The following is a 23162-nucleotide window of genomic DNA, read 5'->3' as shown; positions in this document are numbered from 1 at the left end:
AATTAAAGGTTTGTCAGTTTACAGCCCAGTGAGGAGATGACACTTAGTGGCCTGAAGGTGTCCACTACGAAGGGACAAGTGCTGGTGGCGTGGAAGAGGTGAACCTCTCCATGACCCTTGGGCATATGCAGCGAGAGCAGATCAAGGAGCTGAGCACTAGCTATGCACTAACAATCTCAGTCACCCGAGGAGTGACTGAGATTGTTAGTGCATAGCTAGTGCTCAGCTCCTTGATCTGCTCTCGCTGCATATGCCACTCCATTGACACAGATAATGCTCACCAATTAAAGTCCAACCTTACCGGGTGTCTCCTCAAGCTAAAACTGCTATAGAACAGGAGATCCAGGATATGTTACAGATGGGTATAATCTGCCCCTCTGGCAGTGCATGGGCATCTCCAGTGGTTCTAGTTCCCAGCCTAGATGGGGAGATACATTTTTGTGTGGACTACCATAAGCTAAATGCTGTCACTCACCCAGACAACTATCCAATGCCACACACAGATGAACTATTAGAGAAACTGGGACGGACCCAGTTCATCTCTACCTTGGACTTAACCAAGGGGTACTGGCAGGTACCGCTAGATGAATCCGCCAAGGAAAGGTCAGCCTTTACCAGACATGTCGGGCTGTATGAATTTAACATACTTCCTTTCGGGCTGCGGAATGCACCCGCCACCTTCCAAAGACTTGTAGATGGTCTCCTAGCGGGATTAGGAGAATATGCAGTCGCCTACCTTGACGATGTGGCCATATTTTCGGATTCCTGGCAGAATACCTGGAACATCTACAAAAAGTCTTCGAGTGCATAAGGGAGGCAGGACAAACTGTTAAGGCTAAGAAGTGTCAAATAGGCTTAAACCGAGTGACTTACCTTGGACACCAGGTGGGTCCAGGAACTATCAACCCCCTACAGGCCGAAGTGGATGCTATCCAAAAGTGGCCTGTCCCAAAGTCAAAGAAACAGGTCCAGTCTTTCTGAGGCTTGGCTGGTTATTACAGGCGATTTGCACAGCAATACAGCCAAATCGCCGCCCCACTGACAGACCTAAGCAAAAAGAAACAGCCAAATGCCATTCAGTGAACTGAAGAGTGTCAGAAGGCCTTTAACCAGTTTAAAGTGACACTCATGTCTGACCCTGTGCTAAGGGCCCCAGACTTTGACAAACCGTTCCTAGTAACCACATATGCGTCCGAGCGTGGTGTGGGAGCAGTTTTAATGCAGGAAGGACCAGATCAAGAATTCCACCCTGTAGGGTTTCTCAGCAAGAAACTGACTGAGAGGGAAAGCAATTGGTCAGTTAGTGAAAAAGAATGTTACGCCATTATCTACACTCTGGAAAAGCTACACCCATGTGTTTGGGGACGGCGTTTCCATGTGCAAACCAACCATGCTGCGCTACAGTGGCTTCATACCGCCATGGGAAATAACAAAAAACTTATTCGGTGGAGTTTAGCTCTCCAAGATTTTGATTTTGACATCCAACACATCACAGGAGCTTCTAACAAAGTGGCTGATGCACTCTCCCATGAAAGTTTCCCAGAATCAACTTGTTAAAATCGTCCTTGAGATGTGGAAAATATTGTTAGTCTTTATATACTTGGTAGTATATTTAGAGGTCCATGTGTCTTATTAACTCTGTTTTCTCCTAGAGCTCCAGGAAGAAATCACAGAAAGCGTTTCACCCTATCTGTGATTTGTGGGGCATGTCATAAATATAAAGGGAAGGGTAAACACCTTTAAAATCCCTCCTGGCCAGAGGAAAAACCCTTTCACCTGTAAAGGGTTAAGAAGCTAGGATAACCTCACTGGCACCTGACCAAAACGACCAATGAGGAGACAAGATACTTTCAAAGCTGGAGCCGGGGAGGAGAAACAGTTTCTCTCTGTCTGTGTGATGCTTTTGCCGGGAACAGAACAGGAATGGCGTCTTAGAACTTAGGAAGTAATCTAGCTAGATATGCGTTAGATTCTGATTTCTTTAAATGGCTGAGAAAATAAGCTGTGCTGAATGGAATGGATATTCCTGTTTTTGTGTCTTTTTGTAACTTAAGGTTTTGCCTAGAGGGATTCTCTATGTTTTGAATCTGATTACTCTGTAAGTTATTTACCATCCTGATTTTACAGAGGTGATTCTTTTACTTTTTTTCTTCAATTAAAATTCTTTTTTTTTAAGAACCTGATTGTTTTTTCATTGTTCTTAAGATCCAACGATTTGGGTCTGTGTTCACCTATGCAAATTGGTGAGGGTTTTTATCAAGGCTTCCCAAGGAAAGGGGGTGTAGGGTTTGGGGAGGATTTTGGGGGGAAAGACGTTTCCAAGCAGGCTCTTTCCTGGTTATATATGTTAGACGCTTGGTGGTGGCAGCAATAAAGTCCAAGGGAAAAAGGAAAATAGTTTGTACCTTGGGGAAGTTTTAACCTAAGCTGGTAAAAATAAGCTTAGGGGGGTTTCATGCAGGTCCCCACATCTGTACCCTAGAGTTCAGAGTGGGGAAGGGACCTTGACAGTGGCCTTTAACCTTAGTCTCATCTCAAGCTCTTTCCAGGTATGGAATGCTCTCTGGTGATTTGCTACCTTCTCATGGCATGCCAGATTTCTAGCCAGATTTTTCCAGTGCTTTGTTCCTGTAGAACCCAATGTGGCTGGAACATTAGACTGGAAGAGTTTGCAACAAAAACAGTATGCAGCATTCTGGGTTTTTGAGTACATAAGCCATGGCTTCTCCACTTTGTCACCATTAGGGATTTCATGCCAGTAATGTGTTGGATGGAAACTTCTATTTTCATTGTCTTTGGGGAACATGAAGTTTTTCACTTGCTGTGGCCCACGCAGTACAAGGAAGTCCCTCAGGCTACTGCTCAAGTGGGTCCACAGTCCTGGATCATCTAGACTTAAGGAACTAAACTCAACAGCAGCTGTTTCTTGTGCCTCCACCACATTCTTCTCTGATCTACACTTTTCTTCAGGAATGTGTATGGTTACATCCATTTGAGATGGAGATATGGATGCTGCAGCACCTGCACTCTGACTAACTGGATGATCAGGCATCTCCTCACCACTCACATCATCACTGGGGCCAGAGGCTCACCGTGAACATTTGTATCTCAGGAGAGCTCCTTCCTGCTTAGATAGAAAAGCTTCCTTTGCTTGCTTTCTTTTTCTGAATGCTGTCTCCGCGGGGCGTTTTCTTCTTTCACTCATGACTGGTGTTCTGTGCCAGCTATAGTGGCTCTCAACACTCAATTGAAGGGGACAAATAAGCAGGCTGGTAGCAGGGCCTGAGTGAGGGAAGATAGCTTCTTAAGGGCCTAATTGGCTCCTACTACTTCAGTTGACTGCCTGGTCTCCTCAAGTAGGTTACTCCCTGAGAAGCTGGTGTTAATCAGGCTCCTGGGGGTGCTAGAGAGGTACATAACAGACTCCTCCTCCTCTCTCTCTTCCTGCAGCTCCTGCTGCTTTCTCTTATTCCCTCTCACCTTTTCTCCTGCCTGCCTGTTATGTCTCTTGTGCCCTCCTTCCTCCAGCACAGCACTGCACCAGCTCTGTGTATCTAGAGTAGAGACAATACATATTCACCAGCAGCAAACACAATTTTCTACACTCTGGGTCCTAGAGGTGCCCCCACACAGTCTGGCACCTGAGGTGGCCGTCTCAGTTCAACTTATGGTAAGGCCAGCTGTGACCCAATCTACTGTGAATGGTGTCTCATTTTAGTGCTACCATTGATGACATTTGAGAGAAGATTGCCACTTTCCCCCAATCTGACCTGTAGAGCCAAAAGTTTAGAAACAGCCCAGAAGGCATTTGAGCCCCTAAGAAGGGGAAGCCAATCCCATAGACCCCAGCTGGCAACATTACCAACCTTGGTGATTTTTTGCAGATTGGGCCACTTTTGAAAAGCTATAGCAACAATAAATCTTGAATCTGCAATAGCTGACTTTCTGGGCTACAAATTTCTTTATGAAATTTGGATGATTTTATTGCAGCAACCTGGTGGCCTCTCAAATCAGCAGATACTGAGATGCATGCACAGCTCGATCAAAACCACCTTTGCCAGCCAGCAGAAGACATGATGCAGCTTATGTACCATTAGGAACAGAGCCCCATCAGCCGCGGCAAAGTAGGGCTTCTCATTGCCCGCTATTAGGGGTGTGGCTAAAGTTTTGTTGGGGGGGGAGGCTGTCTTCCAGTGGGGGTTAGGGTTTTGTTTTGGGGTCATGGAGGACTGTTCCAGGGGTGGGTTTGGGTTTTGTTTCCTAGGAGTTGGTTCCAATGGGGTTGTGGGGTTTTTTTTCCTGGGAGCGATTTGGGGGGCGATTCTGGAGGAGTTGGGGGGGAGGCTGATGTAGGGTGGCGGTGGGTCCAGGAGTTGCGGGAAGGCTGGTGCAGGCTGGGTCGGGGAGTTGCGGGGCGGAGGTGATGTGGCGGGGCGTGATAGGTCCGAGAGTCGCGGGAGGGAGGGCTGATGCGGGCTGAGTCCGGGTGCTCCGGGGTGTGGGGGCGGCTGATGCGGGCTGAGTCCGGGTGCTGCGGGGTGGGGGCTGGGTCGGGGGATGATGCGAGTTGGGTCCGGGTGTTGCGGGGGGCGGCTGCTGGGGGTGTGGGGCAGGGTCCGAGAGTTGCGGGGGGACTGATGCGGGGGGGGTCCCTCCTCTCGATTCCCGGCGGGTGTCCCGAGCTGCCTCCCACACGCATAGAGAGGAGCTCCGCTGCAGCCTCCTTGCCGTCCAGGCGCATGCGCGGGTCCCCGGGAGGGCGGGGCAGGCGAGCGGCTGCGTTGGTCCGATCCGGGTCGCGCATCCTCCTGCTGCCGCCGCTGCCGGGTTCTGGGTTGCGCAGCATCGTCCGCCGCGCTCCCCGCTTTGCCGCGCCCCCGCCAGGACCAGCCCGGTCGTCGTGCGCGCCCTACCCTACGATGAGGCTGAGCAGCCGCGGCCGGGGATGCTGCGCGGCGGGCGGCAGAGAGCGCGGCCCGCCCCCGCCGCCGCCGCGGAGCCCCTTCGTGCACAAGCTGCGTCCCAGCGCTCTGCAGAAAGCCAAGGTGGGTGCCCGCTTCTTCCGCCCGCCGGCGTGCCTGTGCCTGTCTGGCCGCGCTGGGGCGGGGATCCCCGCTGCTGCCTTGCGGGGCCCCGCCGGGTCACAGGGCGCATGGCCCGGCTGAGCCGCTGACATGCTGCCCGCCCAAAGCGTTGCCGCCTTCCCCGCGGGACCCCGCCTGGCTCACCAAAGCCCCTGCTGCTCGGCAAATCCTCTGCACTGCGCTGGCCCCAGCGCGAGCCCCCGGAGGAAAGACTTGCTAGAAACATCTCGTTTACGTGAACTGCACGATAAAAGGACTAAGGGGGAAATTTGAAAGCAAACATAATTCACCAAATTTTTTCTTAGGCAAAAAGTCGTGTGTGTGTGTGCAAGTTTATATTCACAGGAGTTGTGTGCAAGTAAACATTTTTTTATACGTTTATCAGCCGTGCCTTGGAGGTGCAAGTTTTAACGCAGTGAAATAAATACGTTTTATCATCGTTTGGTTTTCATATTCGTGAGGGGCTATGTTATTGCCTACCACATTGCTCATAAATTTCCCTGAGTGCATGGATACTGTATGTATTCTTTTGCATGCAAAAAACATCTTGAGAGAAGAAAACAATGACAAGAAACAAATGTTTCCAAATTAAAAATGACCTTTTTCTAGATTGGGAGGGATTGTATGATTTGAGAAGGATAGGTGGGAGAATTGCCTTTCATAAGCCATAGAGTATGGCAACACTTTGAATGTTTGCAAGTTCTTTCTTGGGTAAGCCTTTTTTTTTTAATTTAAGGATATGGTGTTTGTTTCACTGAAAAGCTGTGAGCTATCCATGCAGCAGGTGGGTCATTATGACATGAAAGTGAATAGATCATGAAAATAGTGATTTTGTTTTGTTGTTGTAACTACATGGTAACAAAATACCATCATTGGAAGTAATGAATTTGTTTGGTTGCTCCTAGCAGAATTTTGAAAGGAGATATTCTTAATTTCCTAAGAAATTATATATCCCTCCTTTATCCTCCTGGGTGCAAGTATGTTTTTCAAATGGAAAGTCAAGAATTCAGAAATAAGTAAATGCCAGAACTAAGATAGCCTATGCGACTTTAATTCAGTGGCCTTGTGAGCATACATCTTTTAATAACATGACTGCTTACTGTCTTTTTCCACTGGACCCCTGCCTCATTCAGGTCATAAGATGGATGGTGCTCTTCAATAGCTATTCAATATTACTTTTTATCCTTGTCATTCAGTGTGTGGCTTCAGGCTTTATTAATGATCTGCTGTTCAAAGTCGACACTAAATTAATTTCCTTATGGCCTTTTCTTCCTAAAGCATTCGTCACTAACATCTGAGTTTTCACAAACGTTAACTAATCTTCACAATATGCCTGTCAGGTAAGCTGTTGTTTTTAAAGCTGGGCTGAAAAAGGGAATCCCTTTCTGTGAAAAATCTTGCATTTTTTTTAAAAAAAATGCATTTGAATAATGCTGAAAATGTGAACTGTTTACACAGAAAGGGATTTAAAGCAAAATTTTGATTAGGGAGGGTGGAACCAGAATTTTCTGGCTGCCTCTCCCCCCAGGCTGTTGCCAGTTTCCCTGGTTAAATTGACAAGAGCCTTCCACTGAGCTGCTGAAGAGGCAGAGCACTTTGACTCCTCACCTCCTCCTTAGGCCTGGGGAAAGAGAGGCAGACCACCTGGTTTCTTTTCCTGTCCCAAAGCTGGAGAGGAGGTAGGGAGGCAAGGTAAGGCAGAGTGCCCTGGTGTTCTGCCCCTCTCTCTCTCCCAGAGCTAGCCCTCCTGGAAATCTTGCGTCCATTTCACTGGAAGAAAGAGAAATTGACAACAGCAATTCAGGCAGGGAGCCATCATTTCTATTTTCCCAGCGGAAAATTGAAATAGGTTGGCAAAACTGAAATTTGTCTCAAAGAAAATTTTGGTTTTGAAAAAGGGCATTTTTTGGTCAGAAAAGCATTTTGACAAAAAACTTTCAAGGAGCTCTAGGTGTTTTTTCCGAATTTAAAGATGGGAGTCTTTGCTAAGATCATAAAGTATTTACTTTTGGGTGCACAAGCTGACATGCCTTGGGCTTGATTTTTTTCATAGTATTTAGGGGGTTTTTTAATAGCATTTTATATGTTCAAAATACAGCTCACAGGTACCTCAGTGATAGATATGAGTGCTCAGCCCTTCTGCGAATTAGGCCCCAAGATGTCCCAAGTTAAACAATCATCAGATGATGTCCCCTGTGGAAAAGCTTTTGGCTTAAGTGACTTTCTCAGAATGACAGAACTGTGAGGCACTGACAAGGCCAGATTTCAATTTAGGGTGGATGCAGATGTTTTAACCAACTTTTTCTTTCTTAAACCTCTGGCCTTATTCTCTACCTTCTTATGGCTTGTGGGTGGGATGCCCTGTTCCTGTTGGTGCTAGAGGAGGAGACTGGTGGTGGTGGTGTTGCATGGCTTCTGCTTAGCTGTTGCTGGGAGGGAGAGGAAGTAGTATGGAGCTCTCTCTCCACCCCATCCACTCCCCAACTGTTTCTGCTGACCAACCGCATGCCTCCAGCTGCCTGGAGCTGTAGCAGCATAACTTCCTGCTTCCTTGCAAAATGCATGTGGGTACATGTGCTCCTCCTTGAACTTTCCACCCCTTTCTTCTGTTAGCCTACACTGGGCTGGTGAGCCTCCTTCTGCCTGACTACCAGCCTCCGCTCCCCCCTTTGTGTTTCGCTGTTCTCATCCATTTTGCATGGGTCCCCCTTCCCAACCTTGTGACTTGCTGCTCCCACCTGTCTGTCTCAGGGAGATCTGTCCCCTTTGCAGCTCTCTGCTTCTGCCTGTCTGTCTCATGTGGGTCGTCCCCCCCCCTTTTCAGTTTGCTGCTTCCATGGGTCCCCTGCCTCTTTGTGGTTCAGTGCTCCCATCTGTCTATCTCGCATGGGTCCCCCCCCCATCCACCCTTTGGTTCGCTGCTCCTGCAAATCTTGTGTGGTGCCTCTTGTGATCGCCTCTCTCCTGCTGTTTGTTGCTCATTGCCTTTCCTAGCCCAGTTTTCCTGTGTATTTGTGCATGCCTGTGCTTGTTTCTCCCTTCCCCATCCACTGTGCTTTTCTGCTTATATATGCTCTCTCACTCCGAGTGCAACCGGAGTCTATCATCTTTCCCCACATAATGTTTGCTGTATTCCCTATTTCCTATCATTTGTTTGATTAACTTTGCATTTATGCCTTCCTTACGCATATGCAGGCTAGTGGGGAGGAGTGGTTAGCCTCTTCCCCTCCCCGCCTTTGGTGGCTCTTTCCCCTCACCCGAACTTGATGGAGGACCTGGAAACAGCCCTGCGTGAGGCTTCTGCTCCAGCAGCTTTGTTTGCGGAGGGAAGGGAGGTGCTGCGGGGCAATCTCTGGCCACTGTCATCACTCCACTTTGGCTCTCTGCGCCATCTACCCCCCAGGTCTACCACCAACACCTTTTCCAGTGCCGTCATCTCCACCAGGAAGGCTGCGGAAAGCACAGACAGGGACTCCACTGTCAAAACTGGGACCACCAATGGAGCCCTCTCAGTCAGCAAGGACCATGACAGAATAAAAGGGAAGAGCCTGCCCAGAAGGCTCCTTCTGCAGCAGTGGTTACTACTACTGCTGCTCTGCTGTCAGCTGAGGCTCCCCCTCATCCTTCTGTCCTTTCCACCAGCTCTGGGGGTGCTGCCAGAGCTCAGGGGTCCTAACCCAGTAACCATAACACCTACTACCAAGGCTGCAGGCATTGGGTCCAGTGTGATGCCCACGACTGGTGTTGTGGAAGAGCCCCCGACTCTGTCCCTCTAATTCCTGTGATTGATGGTGCTGCCCTCAGCAGTATGGCTGCTGTGGACCCCAAGCTCATTCCTGACCCGTCCCCTTTATGGCATTCCAGGGTGCAATCCAGACCAAGGAGGGGCTGTGTCACCCTTTCTCTGCAAACTGGGGCACCTCACAATTCTTTGCTGCTGTAGCTCCCAACCTTGCAGATAACACCCTGAGTGTCTGTGTATAGCTGCATCCTGCCAGCCACACATCAGTCACACTCTGGCTTCCACCAGTCTTGGTTATCAGTTGTGGAATGACCCCAACCCATTCCCAGATTTCCCCCCAAAACATGTATTCTGCACTGTCCAACTCTCTCCTGGAACCTTAGTCCATTGCATCTCTAAGGAATCAATGTACAACAGTCTGCTACTTTTAAATGACGTTCCCAGACAACTCACAACACTGGATTAATTTTAATTAAAGAATAAAACAAGTTTATTTAACTACAAGAAAGTTTTGAGTTAGTACAAGTATAAGACATTAAATTCAGAAATGGCTACAAGAGAAGTAAAGATAAAACACTTCCTAGTACTAACTTAACAAACTAGACTTGGTTCAAGTCTTTTACCACGTTTTCCCCGTAACACTGCTGATGAAACTCTCAAGGGAGGGTCTTCTCCCAAAGTCCAACAGCTGTTTATTTTGTCATCCTAGGTGAAAAGGAGAGACATGGACAGACAGAGATACCTTGGAGTTTTGCCCATTGCTTTTTTTGGTTCAGTCACCCTTTGTAATGTATTTTCCTGAGGGTTATCCCTAGATAAAGGTCATTCCTGCTGTGAGGTTGGAGTCAAGGAGTCTGATGGTGAAAGAGGTTCCATGCTGCTGTTTGATAAAATGCAGATCTGTTTGTTCCTGCCCATGTCCTTACCAAAGAGTAGCCATTGGATGGCATACCCTGAGTCTTTGCAGATGCCAATTACTCTAGACCTTTGGTGTGGGGGTATTCTGTGATCCTGTGATCATTCCGCAGAAGACTGTTGCCAGTCGAGCTACTGAAGCCAGATGGTGGCTGGAGATGGGGGGACAGGCTGTACACTCTCATTGAATTTTCAGGTGTCCTGGACAACTTTGTTCTCCCTAGACCGATGGCCTGAGGTGCTGGGGGCTGCTGATGTGCTAGGTCACCTGCTGCATCTCTAAAAGAAAAGGAGTACTTGTGGCACCTTAGAGACTAACCAATTTATTTGAGCATGCGCTTTCGTGAGCTACAGCTCAAGTGAGCTCAAGCTGTAGCTCACGAAAGCTCATGCTCAAATAAATTGGTTAGTCTCTAAGGTGCCACAAGTACTCCTTTTCTTTTTGCGAATACACACTAACACGGCTGTTACTCTGAATGCTGCATCTCTGGATCTGGGTGGGAGGGATCAACCTCATTTACTCTGGTACTGGACCTGAAGTGGGTGTGATTCTATTAGCAGGCATCCACCTTCCTCAGCATCTTGGATCATTGCAAGTGTCTGGTCCTAGGTGGGGAATTTAACTCCACCCTGAACATGCTGGACCGTGTTGGGAGATAGAAGTGCCAGACCACTGTGGATATTCTCATGAAGATAATTGACCATTACTTCCTGGTCCAGACAATTCTACCAGTTTGGCTGGGTGGAGGAGTCTCTATCATGCCATTTGCAGCAAGGCCACATCTACATCTCCTGTTTTAACATCTTGTAGGGCCACTTCTCCAGCATCAGCAAGGCCCTCTTCTTGGACCGCCACCTGGTGGTTGTGACAGTCTCTTTGACTCCTGAGCAGCCAAGGCCAGCCAACTGGCATTTCAGCAACAGCCTGCTGGAAGCCATGGCTTTCATGGCATCATTCTGGGAATTCTGGCTGGCCTTGTGGGGGCAGAGGCACATCTTTCCCTAGATACAGAGGTGGTGGGATGTGGGAAAGGTAGGTGCCTGGCTCTTCCACCACAACTACACCCAGGGAGCCAGTTGGAGGAGTGGTTTTGTGATAGAGCATTTGGAATGGGAGGTTTTGGAGCTGGAGAGGCACCTGGCTGCTTGCCCTGGGGATCCATCTGTCTGCAGAGTGTGTCGGGAGAAGCAGGGTGGGCTCTGGGCTCTAAATGACCATGGGCCAAAGGTACTTTTGTTCAGTTTTGTTCAGTTTCAGTAGCTCCTTCAGGAGATGGATTCTGATTCCCACTTTTTCTATACACTGGAGAGTAAGAGCAGTGCCAAAAACCACATTTCATGGCAGGGGTTGGCACAGTAGTGATGTGTGAGAAAGGTTGAGCACTTTCTGTGCTAACTTCTCCCCACATCTGACCAATGTTGATGCTTACAGAGTTCTCTGGGGTAAAATCCGTATGGTCAGTGTAGGTGACAGGGACTGGTTGGAGCTTTCTCTCTCTTTTGGAAATCCTTTGTCTGATGCCCACCAATAAATCTCTGGGTGTTGGTAGGCTGAGGGTGGAGTTCTGTCACGTGTGCTGGGATATGTTGTCTTGGACCTGTCGTGTTCACACTGCTGCCAAAGAAGGGGGCCTTTGATGACCTGAGGAATTGGCATTTGATATTGCTACTAAGCACAGATTGCAAGATCGCATTGAAGGCTGTGTCACTAAGGCTGAAGTCCTTGTGGGCAGACCTGGTCCACTCCAACCAGACCTATGCTTTTCTGGGCCAGATAGTCTTCAGTAATCTATATCTAGTCTAGGACCACCTTCATGTGGTGTGTAGGGATGGTCTGTCACTTGCCCACTTCTCCTTTGATCAGAAGATGGCGTTTGACATTGGTGGATCAGGGTATCTCATGGACATTCTCCTGGTGTTCAGATTCCTCCAGGTGATGTATACTTCTGAGGAGTGTTTGATAAAGGTCAGATGGACCCTGACCGAGCCTGACATCTTCAGTCAAGAAGTGCGTTCAGACTGCCTGCTCTGCGACCAACTGTATGCCAGTACCATTGAGCCCTTCCTTCATTTACTCTGCCGCTCTCTTGGTGGTCACTTTTCTGCCACTAATCCCTTCCTACTGTGGAAAATTGTCTGACCGTCTGCGGAAATGGACGAGGCTACTCCAGTACCTTTCCCTTTGTTGGAGGGTGCTGGTTATTAACCAGCTGGTCCTGTCCATGCGCTGCTACTAGTTCAAAATTGACAGCCTTCCCCCAGGGACCCTAGCCAGCTCCAGAGTATGATCCTGGAGTTCTGTCTGGGGAACCATTGGAGGTTCTTGAGCCTCCCTCCAGGAAAGGATGCGTAGGCCATGATCTGGATGTACAGCCAGGTCCACACTTTCTGCTTTGAGGCCCTTCTGAGATTCTTTTATGGTGCATGGAATGCCTTCCTCTGAGGGCTCCAATGTCACTCCCAGCTCTTTAATCTCCCCCTGAGAGGTCTCTCTCGAGACCTCGGAGTTGCTAGTCTTTTCTCAGGACCTGGAAACTATTTTCAGTGAACAGGTCTGTAGTGGCCACTGACAGGGAAGACCTCCTCACAGACCTCCTGTTACAAAACACACACTTTGGCGTGTGGGTGGTGGAGTCCCCCTTGGTGCACTGAAAGATGGCTCTAGCTGGCATCACCCGAATCGGAGACAAGGACTATGGTCGGAGGGACTGGGTGAACCTTGTGGCACTTGGCCAGTGCATTGGGTTACCCATCCCTTCTGTACCCTGTCATGTTCCAGGAGGTGAGAGTAGCCTGGTCCCCTGCCTCTTTCGCTTATCTTGAGTAGGTCCTGCAAGAAGGCATTCCCCACCCATCCCTCACTTTTGATGCTCCAGAGCTCGTCATTGGGTGTTGCCCTATGAGCCCCTCTTTCACTCCGCTGAATGCCTTTGATGCACCACTTGAGCAAGCTGAAATGACATCCAGCTGGTCTTTCACTGAACCACACCCCAGGAACATCTCTATGCGTTTGTACTCCCAACCAAGTGATGGGACCTGCTGCCACCTGTAGTCCTAAGCGCTCTATGGAGTCATGAGCTCAGGTGCATGGCTGACATGGTTCATGAAGTCTTCTGACAGTTGCCCGTTTTGCAGCGAGAAGGAGGCCCTGGTTTTGACAATCAGGGTCCATACACCCCAGGGAGAAAACGGGGGGCCTCAGCTGCTAAAAAATAAGCAATTGAGCCAGTTGGTTGTAGACAAAATTGTTGTGTATTAAAATATGTTGAGTTAAGTTTATTTGTGAAAGCTTGTAATGTCGTAAACTTGATGGTCATTACGAGATGTATACATGTTGTAGTTATGAGTGCATGCATGTATATGTGTGGCAAAAACTGTAACTATAGTGAAACTACAGTATCACATCACAGCAGTGTAGTGAGGCAGTCAGGCAGGGAGGGCACCTCCCAGACTAAGTGTTTACACAAAACTGGCTCCAAGCACCTAGCATTGTGCAGCCAGAAAGAGAAAATGCTAAGCCATTAAAGTTAATTGGAAAACATTGGAACAACTTGAAACTGAAAAGAACCCCTCAGCCTGGGAAACTTGCCCAGCTCTGTGTAACCATGAATTACCATGGAATGTGTGTGCGAGGAAAAGGAGAAAAAAAAAAAAAGAGAACCCTGCAAACCCTATTAAAAGAGAGGGCACTTGATGTGAAGGCTATCCAGAAACTGAGCGCCAACATTTAAGCTAGCTGCTGTCCATGAAATACTGGATCCTCTCCTGTGCTGTCGGGGAATGGCTTCACTGGCACTTTTGCTGCACAATGAGGTAGTACCCTCCATGTGGCATGATTTGATACAAAAACAGAATGGCACGCTCCATGGAGCTGTATGGAGGGTGCCATCTTATAGAGGAAAAACTGCATCCTCCTCACAGTGTGACCTCGCAGGATCCGTATGTGCTTGGCCACACTGGCAGGGATGGAATACCTGCATGTCAAATATTAGGATTGCACCACTGATCCCCTCTAGGTCAGAGGGCACACTGGGAAACTGTTCAGAGACAATATGTAACTTGTATTAGAAACAGGAACTGAGGTATTATGTAAAGCCTGAGATTGCACCTTTATTTTCTGTATAACTTGTATGTGTTTGCTTTTCCTTACCATTTTATCTTTGATTCTGTGATTTTTCTGTTAAATAAACTTTTTGTTTACTTTTAACTCAAGCTGGTCTCTGTTGTGCAAACTGTGTGGATTGTGTGTGCATGCCAAAGTGAACTGATAGTTGAAGGCAGGTTTCACATCTTTGAGGATGAACCAAAGGGAAAAAGTCTGAGTATCTGGTAGTTAAGAATGCAGAGACAGGTTTGGGGGGGGGACTCGGGACCAGAAGGGATTGTTGAGGTCACCCTGAAAGAAGTAACTATGGTGGTGGAAGCCATGGTGGAACCATTATGCTTGTAGGCTGGCTACTGGTGTCAGAATGGTGAACCACAGCAGCTTAGCATTAAGACATCCAATGTTAGAAGGCAGGTGGTAACAGAACCCTCTGTTCTGGGTGATCCCCAAAATGTTATAGTGGCACAGTTGTTACAGGGCTTGCACCACAATGTCAGTGAACGGAGGTTTGCACATGAAACACTTGTGGTAACAGACCCTAATGGATCCTAAAGTAAGGAAGCAAAGTACAAGCTTACAGTTTATTTCATAGAATATTAGGGTTGGAAGAGACCTCAGGAGGTCATCTAGTCCAATCCCCTGCTCAAAGCAGGACCAACACCAACTAAATCATCCCAGCCAAGGTTTTGTCAAGCTGGGCCTTAAAAACCTCTAAGGATGGAGATTCCAACACCTAGATGGAGATTCCAACACCAAGTCTATCAACACCATGGAGATTCCAACACCTAGTAACCCATTCCTGTGTGTCACCAACCTCCTAGTGAAATAATGTTTCCTAATATCCAACCTAGATCTCCCCCACTGCAACTTGAGACCATTGCTTCTTGTTCTGTCATCTGCCACCACTGAGAAAAATCTAGCTCCATCCTCTTTGAAACCCGTCTTCAGGTAGTTGAAGGTTACTATCAAATCCCGCCTCACTCTTCTCTTCTGCAGACTAGATAACCCCAGTTCCCTCAGCCTCTCCTTGTAAGACATGTGCCCCAGCCCTGTAATAATTTTTGTTGCCCTCCACTGGACTCTCTCCAATTTGTCCACGTCCCTTCTGTAGTGGGGGGACCAAAACTGGATGCAGTACTCCATGTGTGGAATAAAGGGGAATAATCACTTCCCTCAACAAAAATGGCTGCTTGAACACCTTTTAGGAGCAGTGGGCACTGTCTAGGGTTCTCTGCTTAGAATTCCACTCTGGATCCCTTGTTTTGGCCCTTTGACTTCGATTCCTGTCACTAGTTTCTTAGTTTTTGTCCCTTAAACTCAGCTGTGGCCTGGGCTTTGTGGTTCCCTCCTTCTCCCACCTCAATTGAGGGAGTGGCCTTTAGTTTTTGGCAGGCCTAGGCCCACCCATCCTAGTTTTCACTTTCCAGTTTTCACAACAAATGAGGCAAACATTTGGCAGACAATAGCTTCTTTCTCTATACTCCTGCAGAGCGCCATCCATCCATCTTGTGCACTGAATGAGGCAGGGGTACTGTGAGGAAAAATAGTGTGTAATCATTTAAAGACCGTATTAGAAGGCATACGGACAAGGATATTTTGCGTACTTGACTTCACAACTGTAACACACTTTTAATGTATTTTTTATATAATTTGATGCTTTAAAAAAGCAAACTGAAAACTGCAAATTCTATCAAGTGACTCCTATTACTGACTCCTTCATATGTTACCAAGAGTGTCGGAACTTTTAAATCCACGCCACAGTGCTCTAAGCATTGCAGACCCCTTTGAGTGCCTTGTGGAGAAAACAGGCACCTTTGTAATTTTGTCTGAATACATTTTTCTCTTACTACTTGTCTGCTGTTTTTAAGGCAGTTTTCTGAACAATACATAGCAAACGACTACAGACCTGTCACAGTATGTAGAGCAGCTAAGAGGAGTAGCTAGTACAAGGAAACAGGCATGTGTAATTCCATGGACAAGTTAGTGGTAGAAAGGTGAGGGATTTGTCATTTGAGTAAAAATCTACAGAATCATAATTTCAGTGGCATTACCTTCTGCAGTGTTCAGTGTACTTACTGCCACCAAACTCCTGGCTCCGAGCTCCAAGTCCTCCAGTTGCTGGAAATCTTCTAATCGGAAATAGGTTGTTTGGTATAATTTAAAAGCCCTTTCTTCTAGGAACATAATGGTACCAAACTTGACAAATCTAGAACAATTATGTAGATATATATTCAAGAAAATATTTAAAAATCAACTTACTGATTTTTATTTAAGCAATATGTTGCTTAAATAAAAAAAAAAATCTTTGGTAATCCTAGGGAAGGTAGCTTTGACATGTAGGACTGAAAATATTTATTCATCAGTTGTTGCCATCATCATCATCTCCGTTTAGGACACCACTGCTCCTTGTCCATGCTACACTCGTACATCTCTGTACAAGGCAGATTGCTGGCCAAACATTTGCAGGGCGGTGAGAATCTGGTCTTGCAAATGAGCATTTGATTATCTGCATGATTGATTTGGGACACATGGTATTTCATACATAACTGGTGTGATCCAAGACCAATCCATGCCTGATAGTCAAGGGTAGTTTTGGATGATATTCCACTGCTTGATAATTTGCCCTCTTGTTAGCAGGTATACTTATTCACTGTGGCAATTTTTCTCCATTTGTGGTTTTCTTGGAAAACACCCACCAGCAGCTTTGCAGAGAGTGTAGTGTTTGTCTTTAAACAGTAAACTTGGCATATGAATGCCTGCAGTGCATTTCTGACCTCATCAGTGACTGTCTCAGCCATTCTGAGTACCTTCAAAGCAGGAGAGAGTCTTTGGAGGTAGATTCAAATGCCTTCCAGTAAGATAATTTTGTTTTTCCAAACTAAATGGAAGAAATTGCACCTTTTTTTTTTCTTCTGAGTCAGTTTAGTTAAATTAATATAATCCTCCTGTGTGGATGCTCTTAAGATCATTTAGGAGTGACCATACAATGGGCTCATACCAGTTTAACTAAATTGACATACACAGTTTTAACAAAATGTTTTTCTATAAACCCAGGTTTCAGAGTAGCAGCCATGTTAGTCTGTATTCGCAAAAAGAAAAGGAGTACTTGTGGCACCGTAGAGACTAACAGATTTATTTGAGCATAAGCTTTCGTGAGCTACAGCTCACTTCATCGGATGTATTCAGTGGAAAATACAGTGGGGAGATTTATATACATAGAGAACATGAAACAATGGGTGTTACCTTACACACTGTAACAAGAGAGTGATCACTGAAGGTGAGTTGTTACCAGCGGGGGGGGGGGGGGGGGGGAACCTTTTGTAATGATGATCAACGTGGGCCATTTCCAGCAGTTGACAAGAACGTCTGAGGAACAGTGCGGGGTGGAGGTGGGGAATAAACATGGGGAAATAGTTTTACTTTGTGTAATGACCCATCCACTCCCAGTTGCTATTCAAGCCTAAGTTAGTTGTGTCCAGTTTGCAAATTAATTCCAATTCAGCAGTCTCTCATTGGAGTCTGGTTTTGAAGTTTTTTTTGTTGAAGAATTGCAACTTTTAGGTCTGTAATCGAGTGACCAAAGAGATTGAAGTGTTCTCCAACTGGTTTTTGAATGTTATAATTCTTGACATCTGATTTGTGTCCATTTATTCTTTTACGTAGGGACTGTCCAGTTTGACCAATGTACATGGCAGAGGGGCATTGCTGGCACATGATGGCATATATCACATTGTAGATGTGCAGGTGAACGAGCCTCTGATAGTGTTGCTGGTGTGATTAGGCCCTATGATGGTGTCCCCTGAATAGATATGTGGACACAGTTGGCAATGGGCTTTGTTGCAAGGATAGATTCCTGGGTTAGTGGTTCTGTTGTGTGGTTGCTGGTGAGTACTTGCTTCAGGTTGGAGGGCTGTCTGTAAGCAAGGACTGGCCTGTCTCCCTAGAGCCGTGAGAATGATGGGTCGTCCTTCAGGATAGGTTGTAGATCCTTGATGATGCGTTGGAGAGGTTTTAGTTGGGGGCTGTAGGTGATGGCTAGTGGTGTTCTGTTAGTTTCTTTGTTGAGCCTATCGTGTAGTAGGTGACTTCTGGGTACTGTTCTGGCTCTGTCAATCTGTTTCTTCATTTCAGCAGGTGGGTATTGTAGTTGTAAGAACGCTTGATAGAGATCTTGTAGGTGTTTGTTTCTGTCTGAGGGGTTGGAGCAAATGCGGTTGTATCATAGAGCTTGGCTGTAGACAGTGGATCATGTGATGTGGTCTGGATGAAAGCTGGAGGCATGTAGGTAAGTATAGCGGTCAGTAGGTTTCCGGTATAGGGTGGTGTTTATGTGACCATCGCTTATGAGCACTGTAGTGTCCAGGAAGTGGATCTCCAGGCTGAGGTTGATGGTGGGATGGAAATTGTTGAAATCATGGTAGAATTCCTCATGGGCTTCTTTTCCATGGGTCCAGATGATGAAGATGTCATCAGTGTAGCGCAAATAGAGTAGGGGCATTAGGGGACCGGAGCTGAGGAAGTGTTGTTCTAATTTTTGTTATAAACTGGGGACAGATCAAGGTCTTTCTCCTCCTCTGTTACTCCCAAGTGGAGTATTGGTTGATCACAGGATGACTGTGAGCCACCAATGTGATATGGCCGTGAAAAAAGCTAATGCGCTCTTGGGATGCATCAGGCGAGGTATTTCCCATAGAGATAAGGAGCTGTTCATACCATTATACAAGGCACTGGTGAGACATCATCTGTAATATTGTGTGCAGTTCTGGTCTCCCATGTTTAAGAAAGATGAATTGAAACGGGAACAGGTACAGAGAAGGGCTACTAGGATGATCCGAGGAATGGAAAACCTGTCTTATGAAAGGAGACTCAAGGAGCTTGGCTTGTTTAGTCTAACCAAAAGAAGGCTGAAAGGAGATATGATTGCTCTCTATAAATATATCAGAGGCATAAATACCATGTAGGGAAAGGTTTCAGAGTAACAGCCGTGTTAGTCTGTATTTGCAAAAAGAAAAGGAGTACTTGTGGCACCTTAGAGAGTAACCAATTTATTTGAGCATAAGCTTTCGTGAGCTACAGCTCACTTCATCGGATATATACTGTGGAAAATACAGAAGATGTTCTTATACATACAAACCATGAAAAAATGGGTGTTTACCAGTACAAAAGGTTTTCTCTCCCCCCCACCCCATTCTCCTGCTGGTAATAGCTTATCTAAAGTGATCACTCTCCTTACAACGTGTATGATAATCAAGCTGGGCCATTTCCAGCACAAATCCAGGGTTTAATAGGAAGGAAAAGAATTATTTAAACTGAGTACCAATGCGGAAACAAGAACAAATGGATATAAACTGGCCATCAGGAAGTTTAGACTTGAAATTAGACAAAGGTTTATAACCATCAGAGGAGTGAAGTTTTGGAACAGACTTCCAAGGGAAGCAGTGGGGGGAAAAGACATATCTGGCTTCAAGACTAATCGTGATAAGTTTATGGAAGGGATGATATGATGGGATAGCCTAATTTTGGCAATTAATTGATCTTTGACTATTAGCAGTAGATATGCCCAATGGCCTGTGATGGGATGTTAGATGGGGTGGGATCTGAGTTCCTACAGAGAATTCTTTCCTGCGTGTCTGGCTAGTGAGTCTTGTCCACATGCTCAGGGTTTAGCTGATCGCCATATTTGGGGTTGGGAAGGAATTTTCCTCCAGGGCAGATTGTCAGAAGCCCTGGGGGTTTTTCACTTTCCTCTGCGGCGTGAGGCACGAGTCGCTTGCTGGCGGATTCTCTGCATCTTGAAATCTATAAACCATGATTTGAGGACTTCAGTAGCTTAGACATAGGTTAGGAGTTTTTTACAGGAGTGGGTGGGTGAGATTCTGTGGCCTGTGTTGTGCAGGAGGTCAGACTAGATGATCATAATGGTCTCTTCTGACCTTAAAGTCTGTGATGCTATGTGAGGTATCAGGGGAAAGGTTATGATCTGCTGAAACCCACTGTTCCATCTAATATATGTTGTTTATGCATATGAAGTTATGAGAATTGTGTTGTATGATGGTCACTAAAATGTGTTGTGGGTTTGGGAAGAGCCCAGATACTAGCTTCCCAAAGACAGTAACCAGGGGGATAACCAATGCCCGGGCTGGTGTTGAACAACTGTCAAAAGCCATTGTCCAACAAGGGAGCTACAATGCAGTGACTCACTTGCCCAACGCCACACCAGGGGAATTGCTCAACCTTGCAATGCACACCAGATATCCCTGGACTTCTCTTCTCCAAGCACATGGACTAAGGGTATAAAACAGAACACAATGGCCCCATGCTTTGCCTTTTCTCTTCTGCCTACCTACGCTGCAAGCAACAAGGACGCTCAGAAGACTGAAGACTCCAACAGAGGAGACTGGTCCAAGTTTAAGAGACAAACCTGTATATTAAGGACTGTAAGATCCAGTGGGGTGAGAACATTGCTTGATCTAAATACTTTCTAGTGTGATAAGGGTTAAGGTTCAGACTGCATGCTTATATTTTCTTTTCTTTTCTTTTGGTAGCCACTCTGACTTTTTGCGTATCACTTGTAATCACGTAAAAACTGTCTTTTGTAATCAGTAAACTTGTTTTACTGTTTATCTTTACCAGTGAGTTTGCCTGAAGTGCTTGGTAAATCTGCTCAGGTTTACAAATGCTGGTATATATCTACTTTCCATTGATGAAGTGGTGAACCAATTAATAAACTTGCATTACTCAAGAAAGGGACTTGAACAGCGCAAGACGGTATAATCTGAGGTACAAGGCTGGGAGCTTGGGGGATTTCTCTGGTGCTTTTCTCTGTGTGATTTCATGAGTGGTTCATGCAATCTAGCTGGGTGTGGGGCTCCACATGCTGTTGTGCTGAGAGATAACAGTGCCTGGAGGGGTTCGCTGCTTGTCACTAGCAAAGCATTGTGAGAGAGAGCCCTGGCTGGAGAGTTAAGGTGGCACAGTTGTGCCACAGTCCCAGGCTGCACCCTGGGGATCCCATCACAATGTACTTTTAGTGTAACTTTGTGTGTAATATATAATATATTTTTCATATAATAACAAAAGTATATTTTTTTATTTTTCAAATGATTGACCCTTTTTGTCTCAAAATTTATTTAAGGAAAAAAATAGTTAAGAATTCACCCTTACGCATGGAAATTTTTTTTTTTAACTAACATTCTTTTTAAGTTTCAGAGTGGTAGCTGTGTTAGTCTGGATCAGCAAAAACAACTGAGACCTTGTTCTTTTTAAGTGTTTCTTAAAATAGTAAACTTTTTTCCCATCAATCTAGATTACATATTAAAATAACAAAATTGTTTGGGTTTTGCAGATTGCCTTCATGACCTTGACTTTGTTCCCCATCCGACTCTTTTTTGCTGCTTTTATGATGTTACTGGCCTGGCCTTTTGCATTCATTGCTTCAATGGGATCTGCTGAGAGAGAACTGGAAAGGCCTCTCTCCTGGTGGCGAAAGTGAGTCAATGCATTCGTTGATTTGGTAAAGCATACACTGCGGTACAATAAATAGATAACCATTATATAACTTAGCAGCTTCAAGGAGAGAAGTCCTGGAATAACCTGACAGTACTAGACAGTTTTCTTTTTAATATGGGAAAGGCAAATCTGTGGCAAGTGTAAAATCTATCATTTTTGAGAAGTTAAAAAAATGAGAAGTTAAAAATATGTGAATTGACGAATACATATCTGCATTATCAGTTGGCCCTTAGATTGCAGAGAAAGAGGGGGATTTAACTTGGTTTTGTGAAGCACAATTTTTGCAGTGTCATTTTAATATTCTTTAACTTGCATTATTTCTATAAATATCTATTTCTCCTTACTGCAAAGAAGGTTTTCTGGAAAGGTTAAGAAACCACCAACAGTTATGTAATTTTTAAATTAAGGTCTCTGCTAAAGTCAAGATGACATTTTATAGAAAATATTCTTAATAATCTTAAAGGTCTGTACCCAGTGATGGTTTTCTTAGTGGTCAAAATCAGTTAGTGTTCATTGCTTCAAAATTGGGGATTTCTGTGTAAGAAAGATGCCTAAAATACTCAGGAATTAAATAAAATATAACTGAACTAGATGCTGTTGGTTTGAAAATGGCTTACACATGTTCAGAAAATGAGAACAAAATAACTTTAATAAATGTTTCTGGTTCAATAAAACAGAATACTTAGGTTTGGAAGGATTAGATTTTTATTGATAAATGTCAGTAAACATCAATTTCACCATATACATACAAATCAATAAAAACATTTCCATTGATTATCAAAATTTTCATGTAAGCTAAGTAAGAAAAGGCTTGGTACAAATGGAATAGCAAATGAACAGTAAAAACAGATATAATGTATTGTTTTAAGTATATTTGCTTTGTATATCTTGATGTGATATTGAAAATGTGTTTTAACTGTTTAAAGCTTTAATTTCTTGAATATACACAACACATTGATTTAAAAACAATGTTTGTAACACTTTTACATTACTGAAGTAATGTAACCATTATCTAAATTGTTTACAGAGTAGTGGACTTTTTGCTGAAAGCAATCATGAGAACAATGTGGTTTGCTGGAGGATTCCATTGGATAAATGTAAAGGGCAGACAGGCTTTACCAGCAGAAGCAGCAATATTAACTCTGGCTCCACATTCCTCATACTTCGATGCCATTCCTGTGACCATGACTATGGCTTCCATTGTGATGAAGGCAGAAAGCAAAGATATTCCTGTATGGGGAAGTAAGTTCAGTTAGTCAAAATTTTATTTTCCAAGTAAGATTAAAAATAAAGTCCTAGAAATGTCATGACTGCATATTAAATTTGGCAGATCGGGGATGGACCGTAAGCAAAGCAACAAAGTTGTTAGAACAAGTGAGGAAGTAAAATTTTACAGGGTTGTTTTGATTATTAAATGAGTTAACTGAAAAATATGACATGGTTGTTTCAAAAGGTAAATGACTGTAGGAAGCAAAACCAAATATTCCACAGAATCCAGAGGTAAGTCATGAATTCAAGTTTTTCAGAACACAACATCCAGAGGGCAGAGTGTGGACTGTAAGAGCAGGGAGAGAGACAACTGTTTAAAGTTCTGGTATGTAGGGACACTGTAGAACAAGTCCACCCAGAATTTCTTTCCTTTGATTTTTCCACTTGAGGAAGCTGGTCTCGTGAAAGGAAGAGACCTAGGTGGAATGGAGGGACATATTTCTTCTGACTGAGATAGGGGAGGCTGATTGTCCCTCCTGCACCAAGCACGTGGCTCTAGGCAATGGTGCTACAGATCTGAGAGAGAGGCAGACTGGGG

The 23162-nt window shown here is 45.4% G+C and overlaps 1 protein-coding gene across 1 annotated transcript in view; it reads left to right on the top strand.

The window, feature by feature from the left end:
- Window positions 1–4511: 4511 nt before the first annotated feature.
- LPCAT1 (lysophosphatidylcholine acyltransferase 1) overlaps window positions 4512–23162 on the top strand; it is a 178636-nt gene continuing 159985 nt past the window's right edge. The window contains exons 1-3 of the mRNA XM_073332457.1: window positions 4512–5045; window positions 21192–21334; window positions 22383–22597. Of these exons, the coding sequence (XP_073188558.1) occupies window positions 4512–5045; window positions 21192–21334; window positions 22383–22597 (892 nt within the window). The remainder of the gene's footprint in view (window positions 5046–21191; window positions 21335–22382; window positions 22598–23162) is intronic.

The sequence above is a fragment of the Lepidochelys kempii genome, chromosome 2 (assembly GCF_965140285.1).
Source record: "Lepidochelys kempii isolate rLepKem1 chromosome 2, rLepKem1.hap1, whole genome shotgun sequence".
NCBI classification, from domain to species: domain Eukaryota; kingdom Metazoa; phylum Chordata; order Testudines; family Cheloniidae; genus Lepidochelys; species Lepidochelys kempii.
This window is presented reverse-complemented; position numbering and strand designations above follow the sequence as displayed.